This window comes from Oncorhynchus mykiss, chromosome 7, assembly GCF_013265735.2.
Source record: "Oncorhynchus mykiss isolate Arlee chromosome 7, USDA_OmykA_1.1, whole genome shotgun sequence".
In the NCBI taxonomy this organism is placed as follows: Eukaryota; Metazoa; Chordata; class Actinopteri; order Salmoniformes; family Salmonidae; genus Oncorhynchus; species Oncorhynchus mykiss.
This window is the reverse complement of record NC_048571.1, coordinates 41519657-41536501: the sequence shown is the minus strand read 5'-3', so window position 1 is coordinate 41536501 and position 16845 is coordinate 41519657. Positions and strand designations below refer to the sequence as shown.

General features: G+C 44.1%; 1 protein-coding gene across 2 annotated transcripts; it reads left to right on the top strand.

Annotated features, from left to right (window-relative positions):
• Positions 1–211: 211 nt before the first annotated feature.
• Positions 212–16274, top strand: wnt2ba (wingless-type MMTV integration site family, member 2Ba). 2 transcript variants are annotated; one of them, XM_021609274.2, is made up of 5 exons: positions 212–1343; positions 4361–4563; positions 11972–12249; positions 12511–12775; positions 13592–16274. In XM_021609274.2, exons 1-5 carry the CDS (start codon positions 1186–1188, stop codon positions 13819–13821), a joined length of 1134 nt encoding a protein of 377 aa, XP_021464949.1. In that variant the 5' UTR covers positions 212–1185; the 3' UTR covers positions 13822–16274. The 2 variants fall into 2 exon arrangements, with proteins under 2 accessions (XP_021464949.1, XP_021464948.1); XM_021609273.2 differs by having other exon boundaries at positions 400–1343; positions 4361–4581.
• Positions 16275–16845: the final 571 nt, after the last annotated feature.

The following is a 16845-nucleotide window of genomic DNA, read 5'->3' as shown; positions in this document are numbered from 1 at the left end:
TCTCAATCAGCGACAACGATAAACAGCTGCCTCTGATTGGGAACCATACCAGTCCAAACACAGAATTACAAAAACGTAGAACAACACATAGAATGCCCACCCCAACTCAGCCCTGACCAAACTAAAATAGAGACATAAAAAAGGGAACTATGGTCAGGATGTGACACAACATGAAACTAGAATATCACCACTGTCATCCATAATTTCCTGAACTAATTTCTGCAGTTTTCATTTGGTTGGAGCCACATCATACATGCTCTGTTACTATTTCTTAACTATTATAGTGCGTGTAAAGGAACAATAGGGGAAATTATTGCCTATTCGCATAAGAAATAGTTCGATTCCTTAATTATTTTAGTTCCATATGACTCGGTATTTTTTTTTTTTTTTTTAAGTAATTGAGATGAAAAACCTATTTGGGTAATTTTCCTCATAGTGCGCATCGAAACGGTTTGTCATCAGTCAATGAGGATGTCAAAATCTTTCCAATATGGGGTTCACCAATATTTAAACGGCTATGTAGGCTAGATAACTTTTACATGCCGATATCTAAATATACCGAAGTCCCTCACCTCACCGTGCACATACCAGTGTTTGTAATTGTCTAACAAAGGGAGGGGGGGCATGGACAGCTGACATGCTGGTGCAGTGTTTTTTTCCCTGCGGCGCATCTTCAGTCCCGACTGAGAAGAGGAGCGCGGAGTAGCTATCTGTCTCATCCTCGGACAGATGAGTGACTGACTTTTTTCAGTGTCATCATTTTTCAGCGTCTGGTATACCTGTGTTTGGGTTGGCAACTTTTTCAGCTTCACCTGCTATTCACGTCGAATGTCTAACAAATAGCCTAGGCTACAAAAGAACACGCAACAGCAGAGGAAATAGTTATCGTTGGCAACAGAACATCTGTTTGGACATTTGGGACAGTTTCTCAGAAGATGTGTCTTCATTCGATTTACTTTTCCTAGACCGACTTTTGATAAGCACTGACTCGATAAATAAGAGATAAACACTTAGAAAACACATTTTCAAGGCGTCAATGAACTGACAGTACATCAAATTAGCCTTTTGAAACTGGATGGATAGAATGTTTCAACTTCTTTAGATAGACAGGTTTCCCTCAATGATGATCAGCAAACCATCGCCAAGGACTTTTATCATTTATTATATGTTGTATGCCGTCTGTTCATGAAATTAGAAATGTTTTGTTTCTTCAAAACCCGAGGATATTCCAGGAACAGGACGGGGTCTCGAAATGGGATACTATCCCGACACCCCTCAAGGATATACTTCACCTTTATTCTGCTGCTTCTCATCTTCACACCTAGAGCAGATTCTTCTTGGTGGTGAGTGGCGTCTTTCATATGCACTTGATGCTGCAGAAATAATCCTATAATTTCTATCCAAGATTACATCTATAATTGAAGTCATTGACATCCAAGATTAGATATGAGTTTCCAGTAGTTTTGGATGACCAGTTGTCTTAATTAGCTAATTATAAGACGTTCCAAGACCTTACAAAAGTTAGGCCTATTAATGTTGGCTATTTAGGAGTACAAAATATAAATTAGGAGAAATCATATGGCCTAATACATATATGCTATAAAGTATGGATTAAATATACAATTATAAACTGGGTGGTTTGAGCCCTGAATGCTGATTGGCTGAAAGACCTGATATATCAGACCATATACCACGAGTATGACAAAACATTTATTTTTACTCTCCTAATTATTTTGGTAAACAGTTTCTAATAGCAATAAGGCACTGGGGGTTTGTGGTGTATGGCCGATATACCACGGCTAAGGACTGTAATCCAGCCACTCCACATTGCGTATTGCATAAGAACAGCCCTTAGTCGTGGTATAATGACCATGTACCACACCCCCAAGATTTGAGATTCGAATTATCCTAGGAATGCAGGAGATTGGGAAATAACTTAAAGTTATACATCAGTTATGTGGCAAACAAATTCAAGAATAGTTTAACACAATAAAACCTTTGTAGTCAATACTTCCATCACACCTTAGAGTCAGACCTATACCCTGCTGGTACTTGTGAAGAAATTGCTGCCAGGCTCCAATTCCAACAGCCACAGGGGGGAATGTGTCTGGATAGTAGTTTTATAACATCAATAGTCTATCAAGTGAGATCAACCAACAGCAGCACACTGTCTGGTGTTCATGAAGATTCATGGACTCAGGGACTTTCCACTATCAATCTTGCATATTAGAAGTGAGGTGCAGGCAGTGGTGCAAGAAAAAGTGTTCCTTGATGATTTCTCTTGAGGGTAAGAACCAAGGGTGAATAAAGGAAGTGCCTACCACTTCACGTGAAACACTGCTCTTATGCCACGATACTCCAATCTTACTGCACAGAACATGGTAAACCAGCTTTCAGCTAGTGGTAAAATAAAAAATAAATAGTTGTGTTCTTATAGTTGATCATCCAAACCACGATAATACCACATACATAAAACTTTTTAATTTTTAAAACATTTTTTTAACATTTTATTTGAGACATTTTAGAAATTGATATTTTCATAAAAATATCCCTGTGGTATTGTTGAAAAAGCTTCTCTGTCTCACAAAATATTATTATAAAAAGAAGTCAGTGCAATTAAACAGTGAAGTGAGGCGGAGCGGGGAGACATGGTAGATCTCTCCAAGGATCTACATATTTATCCAATCATGATTTATATAGTCCGGGGGTTATTTCCAACATGATTGTGATTATTCAGATAAGAAGTAGTGTGTTTTCTGGTGTGCTGGATTGATTGTCCTCTCTCCAAACTAAGTATGAGGCGTAGAGACAGTCAGGGTCTTTTGGCTCAGTTCTCTACTCTCTCTATGGAGAGAGTAAACACTGTGTGCCTCTGCTCTGCTTTATTGCTCAGACTCAGGCAGCAGGGAAGGGAGGCAGATTTTTTTATGGGGGGGGGGGGGGGGGGGGGGGACGGACGACAACCATAACAGGAGTGGAAACACTTTTCTGTTTCTGTATCGGTGGCACGACAAATAATGTAGCTGTGATTAAGCCTGGCAGTAATGATGTCCGGTCGTCGCAGGGAGAGGGAGAGTTGGTTTACAGGAGACAATGTCACACTGTATGGCTGCTGCACTGCACTCTGTGTTTCTGTTCTAGTCTCAGGGGTCTCTCCTAGTTAACTGTGTGGATTCTTTCCTATCTGTGAAAGAGCATCTGACGGTCTCACATTTCATAAACAGCACTGTCCTCTGATGTACCATTTATGGCATCTGTAACCGCGTGGGATTGACAATGAAGCAGGACAGAATTGTTAAATGCATACTTTGTATAGAATTCCTGCGGTTCAATCGCCAATTCAATTAATGATGAATACCCATTGATTCTTGAAGAATATAACTTGTCACACATCTTTCTCGACCTAACTTCAAATCTGTATGCCTATGTAGAGCACTCACTACCGAGTTCCAAACTGCCTCTGGAATCAACGTCAGCACAAGAACTGTTAGTCTAGAGCTTCATGAAATGGGTTTCCATGGCCGAGCAGCCATGCCAAGCGTCGGCTAGAGTGGTGTAAAGCTTGCTGCCATTGGACTCTGGAGTAGTGGAAACATGTTCTCTGGAGTGATGAATCACACTTCACCATCTTGCAGTTTGACGGACAAATCTGGGTTTGGCGGATGCCAGGAGAACGCTACCTGCCCCAATGCATAGTGCAAACTGTAAAGTTTGGTGGAGGATAAATAATGGTCTGTGGCTTTTTTTCATGGTTCAGGGCTATACCCCCTAGTTCCAGTGAAGGGAAATCTTAACGCTACAGCATACAATGACATTCTAGACGATTCTGTGCTTCCAAATTTGTGGCAACAGTTTCAGGAAGGCCCTTTCCTGTTTAAGCATGACAATGCACCCATACACAAAGCAAGGTAATTACCGAAATGGTTTATAAAGATCGGTGTGGAAGAACTTGACCGGCCTGCACATAGCCCTGACCTCAACCCCATCGAACACCTTTGGGATGAATTGGAATGCCGACTGTGAGCCAGGCCTAATCGCCCAACCTCAGTGCCCGACCTCACTAATGCTCTTGTGGCTGAATGGACGCAAGTCCCCGCAGCAATGTTCCAACATCTAGTGGTAAGCCTTCTCAGAAGAGTGGAAGCTGTTATAGCAGCAAAGGGGGGACCAACTCCACATTAATGCCCATGATTTTGGAATGAGATGTTCGACGACCAGGTTTCCACATACACTTGGTCATGTAGTGTATCTTGTTCTTTAACATGTTTTTTTTTTTAAATGGACATCTGTTTTTACACAACAATAGTCCCTGGCAGTTTTACTGGTCTACTGACAATGCACCTGTCTATCTGATCTGCAGGTACATTGGAGCCCTGGGTGCACGGGTGATCTGTGACAACATTCCAGGCCTGGTGAACAAGCAGCGCCAGCTGTGCCAGCGCCACCCGGATCTCATGCAGTCTATTGGGGAGGGTGCCAAGGAGTGGATCCGTGAGTGCCAGCACCAGTTCCGTCACCATCGCTGGAACTGCAGCACGCTGGACCGAGACCACACTGTCTTTGGTAGGGTCATGCTGCACAGTAAGTCTGTTTCAGTGTGTTAATCTCTCTCTCTGTGTGTTCAGTATTCAATCACTTGCATCTTGGATGTAAGATTCACCACATTAATCTGATTCAACACATACAAGTTTTCACATTGGTGGTTGTAGGCAATAGCAGAACATTGTGAGGGACTGCTTCCTAGCCTTTTAGACTTACTCATATTCAAGCCTTAAGGGTATAGCTATGTATATCTCAGCTCAACACATAATACAACAGTTCCCTTCCATATTTGTCTCCTTTGTTTGCCCCTCTCCAATAAGGTAACAGGAGAACGTACTAGTTGTCATTTCCAGTTGTACAATACCCAGAGAGAATGTGTGCAAGTAAATGTATCTAGTTTCACCTTCTCCAGGAATGAGGAGGGTTGGAGAAAGTGGATATTCTCCGAAAACTAGTAGCAGAGAGAGTGATCCACAAGGGTGATGTCTAAACAGTAATAGGAGATGTAAATATTTGGGTAGATGTTTCTGGCAGGCAGACAAAGCCGTACTCCCTGACATATTGCCTGTGTTCTGGTTCATTGCGTGAGGAGGAATGAAAACTAGAGGTGGGTGGGAAAAGCAGACCAAATAACCCTGAATCTGCTCTCCTCTCAAATGAAAACATACCTAGTGACTGAGAAAGCTGCCATCTGTGCAAATTAAAGAGTGACATATGTTTATTAAGCCTTCGCAGAAGGCAGGAATCGTGGTCACAGGAAGGCAATAGTCAAACACACGTAGGCAGTCAAAAACGAACAATACCTAACAACCATACAAACATAAAGAACTGAACTAAATAGGCAGCTGATGAGACCAGGTGAAATTAATGAACAAAAATGAAAGACAGGGCTACGTTCCAGAACAAAGAGAAAAACACACAAGATTGACTAAGTAAAGAAAAGCAGAACCTTACAGTCCCCCCCCCCCCCCCCCCCCCCCCCAAGGGAGGCTCCTGACAACCTAGGAGGGTGGAGCGGGCGGGCAGGGGCGCAGAGGCGGATGCCTACCTCGGGGGTGAGGTCCGGCAGGCTGGTTCGACAAGGTCGTGGACTGACCCAGCGTCAAGGCTGATGTCCAGTGGGTCTGTTCGGGGGTCGGCCCCAAGTTCAAGGAGCGGGACGATCCGGACAGTTATGGTGAAATGCCTGAATCATCTCTGGGTCGAGGATGTCTTGGTCAGGGACCCAGGACCAGTATTCAGGTCCATAACCTTCCCAGTCCACTAGGTAGTGGATGCGACCTCTCAGGCGTTTGGAATCAAGGATGGCCCGTATGGCGTAGGCATACGTACGCATCCTGTAGAGGACTGTAGGTGACTGGTTTTAACAGAGACACATGGAAGGACGAGGAGATTTTATACTGACGGGGTAACTGGAGGCTGTACATGACAGGGTTGATGTGATGGGTTATCTTGAAGGGACCAATGAAGTATGGACAAAACTTTTTGCAAGGGAGGCGGAGCCACACATGCTGTCCGGGTGAAAGAGTAGTGTAGGTTGGCGGCGTCTGTCGGAAAAGCGTTTCTAGGTATTAGAGGCTTCCTGCAGATGCCAGTGAGTGGTCTCCCATACCCGCTTACAATGCCGAAACCAGTCGTTGACAGATTGGCCAGTACCAGGCTCCGCCTCCCAGGGAAACATGGGGGGTTGGTAACCAAGGACACACTGAAACTGAGTAAGGCGGAGGGATGAGTGCATGAGTGAGTTCTGAGCATATTCAGCCAAGGCTACATACCGACCCCAGTCGTGTGGAGAGCCAGAACATTGATGGCAGAGGTACTTCCCTATTTCTTGGTTCAGGTGTTCTGTCTGCCCCTGGGTCTGGGGTGGTACTCGGAGGAGAGGCTGAGGGCGACCCCCAGTCGTTCACAGAAGGCTCGACACACCCGGGAGACAAACTGGGGCCCACGGTCAAAGACGATGTCCTCTGGAATCTCACACAGATGGAACACCTGCTGGAACATACACTCCGCCAATTCCATGGCGTTAGGTAGATGAGGAAGAGGAACCAGACGACACATTTTTTTTAAACGGCCTACTATGACAAGGTTGGTGGTGTTACCAGAGAATTCAGGGAGGTCTGTGATGAAGCCAACATCTATGTGGGACCAGGGTCTGTGAGGGATTGGCAAAGGTTGAAGCTTTCCAGAACGGGGACGACAAGGGCTATTGGTTTGGACTCAGACTGGACAGGAGAGTACGTAATCCCTTACGTCGAATGCCAGTGAGGACCACCAGAACTTACGGGCTAGAAGTTCAGTGGTTTTTGTAATGCACGGATGTCCTGACCCTAAGGACGTGTGACACCATTGCATCAGTTGGGGTCTAACAGCTGCTGGTATGTAACTCTTCCCAGCTGGTGTCTCAGGAGGAGCAGGGTCTGAGGTTAGGGCTTCTTGTATGGCCGAGTGAACCACCCACTGTACTGGTCCCATAATGCAAGAGGGAGGAAGAATGGGTGTAGGGTCTGAGTTACTGGTCGGAAGGTCAAACTGGCGGGAGAGAGCATCAGCTTTTACGTTTTTCTTTCCAGGGATGTAAGTAACATGAAAATGGAAGCGTGTGAATAAGAGAGCCCAACGGGCTTGTCTGGAGTTTAACCTCTTGGCCCCTCTGATATATTCCAGATTACGATGATCTGTTAGGACGATAAAGGGATGTTGTGCGCCAACTAACCACTGGTGCCACTCCTCGAGGGCCAGCTTGATGGCGAGGAGTTATGTTCCCCACATCGAAATTCCTCTCAGCAGGGGATAACTTCCAGGAGAAGAAGGCACAGGGATGTGATTTGGGAGGTGTTCCCACTGATTGAGAGAGTATGGCTCCTACTTCAGAGGCATACACTTCCAAGGTGAAAAGAAGGGTCGGATCAGGTTGGCGAAGGACACGAGCTGAGGTGAAGAGGCGTTTCAAGTTGTTGAACGCAGTCAGGGCGGTATCAGTCCATTGAAGGGTCTTGGTCTTTTGGCTGGTAAGGGCAGTGAGGGGAGTGGCAGTCGAACTGAAGTTCCGAATGAACCGGCGATAGAAGTTAGAGAACCCAATGAAACATTGGAGTTCCTTAACGGTGGTGGATTTGGGCCAGTTACTGACGGCGGCGACTTTATTCTCATCCATGCTGACCCCTCCAGGTGTCAGTACAAAAATGAGGAAGTTTACCGAGGTTACATGGAAGGTGCTCTTTTCAGTCTTCACATAAAGGTTATGGTCAAGGAGCCGTTGAAGAACCTTTTGCACATGCTGCCTTCAGGGAGTAGGAGTAAATCAGGACGTCATCAACGTAGACAATGAGAACGCTTGATCATATCCTGGAAAGTTGGAAAGTTGATCATATCCTGGAAAACTTTGTTCATATAGGATTGGAAGACGGTGGGGGCGTTCGTAAGGCCGTATGGCATGACCAGGTATTTATAGTGCCCTTGAGTGGTGATAAAGGCCGTCTTCCATTCGTCATCTTCACGTATACGGACAAGGTTATATGCACTTCGCAGGTCGAGTTTAGTATAGATGTTGTCGCGGCCCACTTGTTCAAGGGTCGCTGGGATCAGAGGAAGAGGGAAATGGTTCTTGACCGTGACGTCATTCATTGAACGATAATCAATACATGGACGGAGACCACCGTCTTTTTTCTCCAAAGAAGAAGAAGCTGGACGCAGCCGGGGAAGAAGAAGGACGAATTCAACCGTTTGAGTGATTCATCAATGTAGTTCTCCATTGCCTCATTTTCCGGGATAGATAGGGGGTAATCATGGTACATTGGTGGGGACACTCCAGGGAGTAAGTCAATAGCACAGTCTCCTGGACGATGTGGTGACAGAGTGGAGACCTTGGTTTTGCTGAAGACATTGCTGTACTGGGCATATTCAGATGGTATGGTGGGTGGCACTCCCGAGGCAGAGTCGTCAATGGTGGTGGCTCTGCAGGGTAAGCTGAGACAACTGGAGAAGCAGGTAGAAGACCAGGACAATAGTTCACCTTGTTGCCACAAGATGGCAGGGTCTTGACGACAAAGCCAGGGGTGTCCGAGGATGAGTGGCTGTTTGGGGGATGAGAGTTCCATGAGATGAATGGTTTTGGTGTGGAAACTCCAATCTGGAGGGTGACGCTCTGTGTCAAGTGCGTGATGAAGCCCGTGCCCAATGGCTGCCCGTCCAGGGTGTTAATCCTTAAGGGAGGGTTGACAGGTGTTAGATCAATGTCAAGCTCTTGTACTAGCTGGTGATCGATAAAATTACGCTCTTCTCCCGAATCTATCAAACCTTCTACGTACTTGGTAACCCCCTTCACGGTTATTAATACTGGGACGGAGAATTGCTTCTAGGAGATATTTAGAAATAAGGACACACCTACCTGCATGGCAGCGAGGGGACCCTTCTCATCTCTCCGTGGGGGGCGAACAGGGCAATGGCTGAGTAGGTGATCTTTCCCTTCACAGTATAGGCAGAGCCCTTCTTGGATCCACTTTTGACATTTGATTTATGGGAGAGGAACATGGCCCAACTGCATGGGCTCTGGAAGACTCGGACGGGATCATGGAAAGACAAGGTTTCGGGTTCCTGGGTGTCAGAGTTCTTCAGCGGTCGGCGATGAGGTGGTCGATGTAGATGAACATACGAATGTATTGATTTAAATCCTAAAGGTCTACTCTACAGGCCAGCTCTGCCTGAAGTTCCCTGTTAACCTCTCTAGGATAGGGGATGCTAGCGTCCCACTTGGCCAAAAGCCAGGGAAAATGTAGCGCGACAAATTCAAATAAAATTATATAAAAATCAAACGTTCATTAAATCACACATGTAAGATACTAAATTAAACCTACACTCGTTGTGAATCCAGCCAACACATCAGATTTTAAAAAGGCTTTTCGGGGAAAGCATAAGAAGCTATTATCTGAAGATAGCACAACAGTAAACAAAGAGAGTAGCATATTTCAACCCTGCAGGCGCTACACAAAACGCAGAAATAAAATATAAATCATGCCTTACCTTTGGTGAGCTTCTTTTGTTGGCACTCCAATATGTCCCATAAACATCACAATTGGTTATTTTGTTCGATTAATTCCATCCATATATATCCAAAATGTTCATTTATTTGGCGCGTTTGATCCAGAAAAAAAACAGCTTCCAATTTGCGCAACGTCACTACAAAGTATCTCAAATGTTACCTGTAAACTTTGCCAAAACATTTCAAACTACTTTGTAATACAACTTTAGGTATTTTTAAACATTAATAATCGATCAAATTGAAGACGGGTCTATCTGTGTTCAATACAGGAAGACAACAAACCAACGCTACTTTTCAAGTCTTGCGCAACTCTCAACAGTGTTACCCAGTTCCTAGATGGCCGTACTTCTTCATTGCACAAAGGAATAACCTCAACCAAATTCCAAAGACTGGTGACAGTGTAAGCGGTAGGAACTGCAAACAAGTGCCTAAGAAATATCGTTTCCCAATGAAACGATATTGGGAAACTGAACAGACAGAGACCTAAAACAGACAGAACAGACAGTAACCTAAAAAAATAAAAAATCTGAATGGTCAGTCTTCGGGATTTTGCCTGCTACATAAGTTCTATTATACTCACAAACATGATTCAAACAGTTTTAGAAACTTCAGAGTGTTTTCTATCCAAATCTACTAATATATGCATATCTTATATTCTTGGCATGAGTAGCAGGAAGTTGAAATTGGGCACGCTATTTATCCAAAAGTGAAAATGCTGAAGTTAAGCCCTCTTCGGTAGACGGTAAGAAAAAGCAGCCTCATTCCCTCCACTCCCTGCAGCCATGGTGCAGAACTCGAGGGCATACTCGGCAGCTGAATTGTGTTCTTGTTGACGACCGGAGGGAGAGTGATCGAATACCTCTTTAAAGACGGTGTGGAAATGGGTCTCGGATCCGAGTTCTGTGCTGTCGGCAGTCCATATGGCGGTGGCCCAATCCATGGCTTTGCCTGTGAGTAAAGACAACAAAATCCACCTGCTCTTGTTGGTGGCGAAGTTAGTGGGGTTGTGCTCAATGTATTTGCTGCATTGAATCAGAAATCTCTGACATTTCCCAGGTGAACCGTCATATTTTCCAGGCATGAATATGAATGAAGGAGGGCTATGGGTTACGATACCTGGCATTGGAGGAGTAGGGATAGGTTGGCGGAGAAGATGGCAGATTTCCTCCATACGCTCCTCTTGCTGGGTTAGGCACTGCTCTAGCTCCGCTGAATCCATTACGTTTTTAGGTGAGGTATCTGTAATGAATACTCAGGGAGAAAAATGTGTAGGTTCACAGGCAGGGCGCGGCAAATGTTTATTAAGCCTTCGCAGAAGGCAGGAATCGTGGTCACAGGCAGGCAATGGTCAACCACATACAAGCAGAAAGAACTGAACTAAATAGGGAGCTGATGAGACCAGGTGAGACACGAACGCAGGTGAAATAAATGAACAAAAATTAAAGACAGGGATTATGTTCCAGAACATAAAAAACAAAAATACAAGGGTTGACTACGAAAAGAAAGCAGAACCTGCTGTACATGGACTGATTGTACACAAACATTGTACAGAGACAACCAAACCTATTTGACTCAAATTTGTTTGTGCTCTATATTTCATTATATATATATATTTCATATATATTTATATATATTTCATTCTATATACATTGTAACAGTGTCTGTGTTCCAAGTTTCAAGAAGCGTAGACACTGTTTACATTCAGATAGCATGGGACGCAGCACACACAAACAAGATTTGAATCAAATATAGGCATGTTTGTTTCTGTGCAATGTCTTTGGACTATGCAAGTCCAAAGCTTTCAGTTGGGCGTATGTTAGTGTTCGTAGCATGAAATCTGCTCTAGATGATGTACCGCAACTGCTGTGTAACGACATGGTTACTACAACAAAACAAACTTTGCCTGTATAAGACTGACTTCGTTTATATATATAAAACCAGCCTGAGGCCACGTGTTTGAAGAGTATATTGTTACAAGCAATATGTCTAAAAAAATAAGCAAAATCAAAAAGGGTAGTTTTGAGATAATAATATTCATATTTTTAATGTTGAACAAATGAATGTGAAAATGTGTATTTCAGAATCTGGACATTCTCCATAATTGAGGGAATACTATAAGGAGGATAATGACTCCAAAATGTTGTCTGTATCATGTATGGTTCACAGATCATAGGGTCTTACAGGAGGCATGTATAGGTTTAAAAAGGGTCTAAAATGGCAATTTTCATTGTTATTTTCTCCCCCGAAATGTTTATACAATAGGTAAAAAAGATGTTAAACACCTTTCCTCCCAATGAAGTTCCTATGTGAGAATTTAGCCCCCCGCTGGCGTGGAATCGCCCAATGACATCTTCTTACACAAAATCTCCTGCCATCATATCACCCCAGGTAGCCGGGAGGCAGCGTTTGTGTACGCCATCTCCTCGGCGGGTGTGGTCTATGCAATTACCAGGGCCTGCAGCCAGGGGGAGCTCAAGATCTGCAGCTGCGACGCCCACAAGCGAGGGCGAGCTAGAGACGACAGGGGCGACTTTGACTGGGGCGGTTGCAGCGACAACATCAACTATGGCATCAAGTTCGCCAAGGCCTTCGTCGATGCCAGGGAGAGGATGGTGAAAGACGCTCGGGCGATGATGAATCTACACAACAACCGCTGTGGGCGAATGGTGAGCAATGGCTTCGGGGTTAAGGTGCCGTTTTGCTTTTTTGATACAGGCAGTCCCTTTAAACTAGCACTAGCATATGCTTTAACTACAGTGTAACAACATTGTTACTACAGTTGAACATACATTGCTAGTACAATTTAAGCCACTGTTGAACTGATTTTTTATAAATACTCTAGACATGAATAGTGAGTGTACTAGGTTGACCACAGGTGAGGCTTTGTCTCAACCTCTAACGAAATTGTCCAACCTTCTTGATTTCAGGCAGTGAAGCGCTTTATGAAACTGGAGTGCAAGTGTCATGGTGTCAGCGGCTCCTGCGCCCTCAGAACCTGCTGGTTGGCCATGTCGGACTTCCGGAGGACCGGGGACTACCTCCGAAAGAAGTACAACACGGCCATTGAGGTGACCATGAACCAGGATGGCACAGGATTCATGGTGGCTGACAAGGACTTCAAGGGAACCACCAAGAATGAGCTGGTGTATGTAGAAAACTCCCCTGACTACTGCCTCATGGACAGAGCAGCAGGTGGGTCAACTCATGCAGTTATAGATGTTAGGTAGGGCCAGGAATTTTTCTTCACCACATGACCTGGCAGAGAAAAACCCAGAAGTTTTAGAAATGTCTAAGTGGAAATTAATTTGAAGAGAAATAACATTTCACTATATGATTCAACATAATATTACATTTAGTCATTATTAAAATGTATGGGGCCTTATTTAAGTACTTATCACCAAACTTGGGGAAAATATTGTAATCAGAAACTTAGTTGCTCTAAGTAAAAAGTATTACCCAGACGCTAGATAATACAGGAGTCTACGCATCAAATACAGCTACGAGAATCACAGACTCATCTGCCGAAGGCCTGCATACCTTCATGGCTCAGAGTTAAATTATTTGACCTTTAACTTCTCTCTAATTCCAACTGTGTTTTCTCTGCCTTGGTAATCTCTGTCTCTCACGCCCCTCATGTCCTATCACTTCAGCAGAGCGTCCAAAGAGCTCTAGAACAGCTAACGGGCTCTGGTTATGATACTTTGGATGTATTGTGTGTTACTGGTATTATTCTCATCTCTGTTAGGCCTATAGTTATAGGTTGACACCTAGTAAATTGCTGTTAAGAAAAGGAGCTATGCTACGCCCCTAGCCTACTACAAGGTGAAGCAATAATCTATTGTATAGGAATTCACACCCTAAGGATACAACAGGGTCATTTTTTTAAATCCTTCTGTGGTCACTATTAAGCTTCACTCCCAAATGCTCAAGGGGAATACCTCCGCTCACACCTATTCTCACACCCCTTCACTCAAGGGCCGGCTGGTCTGTCTTGTGCTCTCTCCACAGGCTCCCTGGGCACGGCAGGGAGAGTCTGCAACAAGTCTTCCAGAGGCACGGACGGCTGCGAGGTCATGTGTTGCGGACGGGGCTACGACACAATGCGCGTCAAACGAGTCACCAAGTGCGAGTGCAAGTTCAAGTGGTGCTGTGCCGTGGAGTGCAAGGACTGCGAAGACACAGTGGACGTTCACACCTGCAAGCCACACAAGAGACCCGATTGGTTGGACCTAACTTGACCCTGACGCCCGGCCTTTCAAAGGATCTAGCAGTGGCCAACTGCATTATGGGATATGTAGTCCCTACTCCCGACTCATTTCTGACCTCCATTACCTCTGGCATGGTTCTCATTTGACAACCCCTTCTAAAGTGACATCCTAAATAACTTTTTGCCAAGGGGCCATATCCCAATTTGGATTGGATGGTGCAGTACTGTATGGTTCTGTTCTATAGGAAGGCAGTCTAAGAGAGTGGTTGGGCCAGGAGAGGGGATAGTTCCTATTTATGTTTTTGTTTGATCGTGTTGATCTGGGGAAATACTATTGTGCTGCTTCCAAAGTGCTGAGGACAGTTTTTCCAACAGAAAATAATTTACACATTATCTGTTGTGGAAATGCAGCACAGGACATTATACTGTGAGCACACCAGAGATGGCGTTAGGATTGTTGGGTGGTGTATGTGTTGTTGGTTTTTGCTTGGTTTAAAACTATGTTCTCTTCTAAACTGGTGACCACTTTGCTCAGTGTTTCATCGGTGTTACAATGAAAAGTGATAAAGAACTTAAATTGTACTCTGCTTGAGACACTGGACATGGAAAGACTGACTTGTATTCAGTAGTTTAGGAGTGTGAACTTTCAGAAAAAAAGGACATCATGCCTCACCCGACTGGTCAAAACGGCATCGGAATGGACGTACAACAGAAAGTGAATTCAACTCTAACATCCAACTGTTACCACGGGCCAGAGAGCTGCACTATGGACACTAATATAGCCCAATAATGAGCAAAGAAATTCATTTAAAACAAATGCTTCTGCTATGAGAGTCAAGTGAAACCAACACTGTCGTCGGCCGAGGTGGACCGTAACGTCTTCTCTCCCGTTGGTGTGACAGTTACCCTGTCAACCTATTATTGTACGTGTTCCTAAAAGAATACGGTGTGATGGACGCTAGCTGTCGTCTCTTGCTTTATTATTTATCACTGGTTACTGAAGCTGCTAGCTGCTCTCCCAAGTTAGCATTCTTCACTATGGGGCACTTTCATTATGCATCCGTACGCAACACCATAGTCATTTCACTCTCGGGGGTTGTTTTGTAGGCTACGTGGGGCTCTGGCTGATCTGTGAGAGATGAATCACTTTGTGAAACCCAGGCCACGACGTTGCGTGACGTAGAGGAGCTGAGAACCTGGATTGATTTTTCAAATCAACATTCACAAGTGCACATAGGCCTTTTGGGCCAGCGGGATATGACCAATCGAGACCGAACAAATGGTACAAACGAATGACCGAAGGCAGTGAGGTCCATGTGGCGATCACAACTACTTATTAAAGACGTCCCGTAAGATGAATGAGATTTCGGTTTGTGTTTAAAAGAGGCAACATTTTCAAATGCAAATGGGCATTGATGTGATTTTAATGCAATGTTCTCAGAACGGTAGGGAGTCGCGGGCCAAGTTGTGCTGTGGTGTTAGTTGGAGTGTTGTTGTCACCTTGGGAGGACCCTAAAATACCACACTTGTTCTATATTAAACCCTGTTGATCCTTCTGTCATTCACATCAGATCTCATCCATCCTCATACCTCTGAACATGTGACACTGTCATTGTCACTGACACACAAGGTGATATTCACTGAATCTACTACTCGCTGTTCTTGAGTAATTCATTAAATTATGATAGATTCCACCCCCCCTCTAATGTCAGCGCTGGGCTCGGCCCTCAACGAATCCGTGGTGTAGGTCCTCTAATTACAGCATTACTCTTCCCCAAGCCAAACATGGGAATTATTTATCTATTTCATAGTCTGTGTAAACCAGGGGATATTATGCAGACTGTTTTCTTTCTCACAGAGCATTATTGTAAAACGATTAGTCACATTAATCACTTTCGAAAAAGCTTTTATTGGTCTCTAAATCTTTTTAAAGGGCAGCGCAACTGTGTCCTTGTGGAAATGTCCTGCCAAATCTCATATAGTATACAGTGGACAGGGAACGGGAAGCGCTTGCTTTGCTTACATCAGTCTTCTAAAATAACCAGCTTGTCACCATCTGCATTCTCCTCCCATCATTGTGATATCTAATGGGCATCTATTTAGTGACAACATGATCACTCTAAAATTGTCTCGGGGGGGGGAAAGTTGAGGATGGAAGACCTAAATGTTTGGCACTAAGTGACACAATGTCTTTATGTTGCCCTTCAATAAAAATAAATTAGTCTATCATAGACAGGGGCGTAGGAGTGACTCTGACAACCTGAAAAGCAGGTTTTAAATGCTCATTTCTAGTGACTTTTGAGAAAAGGTTACAGACAAATATTTTCTTACAAACGGGCAAATTTACAAGGCTAAGGGGGCCCTTGCAGAGGGGCACATACTCTGGTACAGTCCAATCAGTCTTAGGGCCATTGCCATTCATACTGTACTGAATACCAGTCTGTTCATGTGGATATATTCAATTAAACAACCATTTTGTACTCATTTGCTGCTACTGTATGATTCATTTCCTATTATTTTCTCACTTCCCCTGTGTCAGGTTGTTACTACTGCTGCTCTACATACTGTATGGTTGGAAACTTAACATAATATTTTCCACTTATAATACAGTTTTTATACTGTTTAATAATCTGGGTGGTTCAAACCCTGAATGCTGATTGGCTGACAACTGTGGTATATCAGACCGCATGTATTTTTACTGCTCTAATTACGTCGGTAACCAGTTTATAATAGCAATAAGGCACCTCGGGTTGCGTCGTGCCTAAGAACAGCCCTTAGCTGGTCATATACCACACGCTCTCGTGGCTTATTGCTTAAATAATAACCAGCAACATACACAGTTAAAACTGTAAAATATAAAGGCAACATGTAAAGTCACATGTTTCATGAGCTGAAATAAAAGATCTTCAATATTTTCCATGTGCACAAAAAGCTTATTTCTCTCATATTCTGTGCACAAATTTGTTTACATCCCTGTTAGTGAGTATTTCTCCATTGCCAAGATAACCCATCCACCTGACAGGTGTGGCATATCAAGAAGCTGATTAAACAGCAT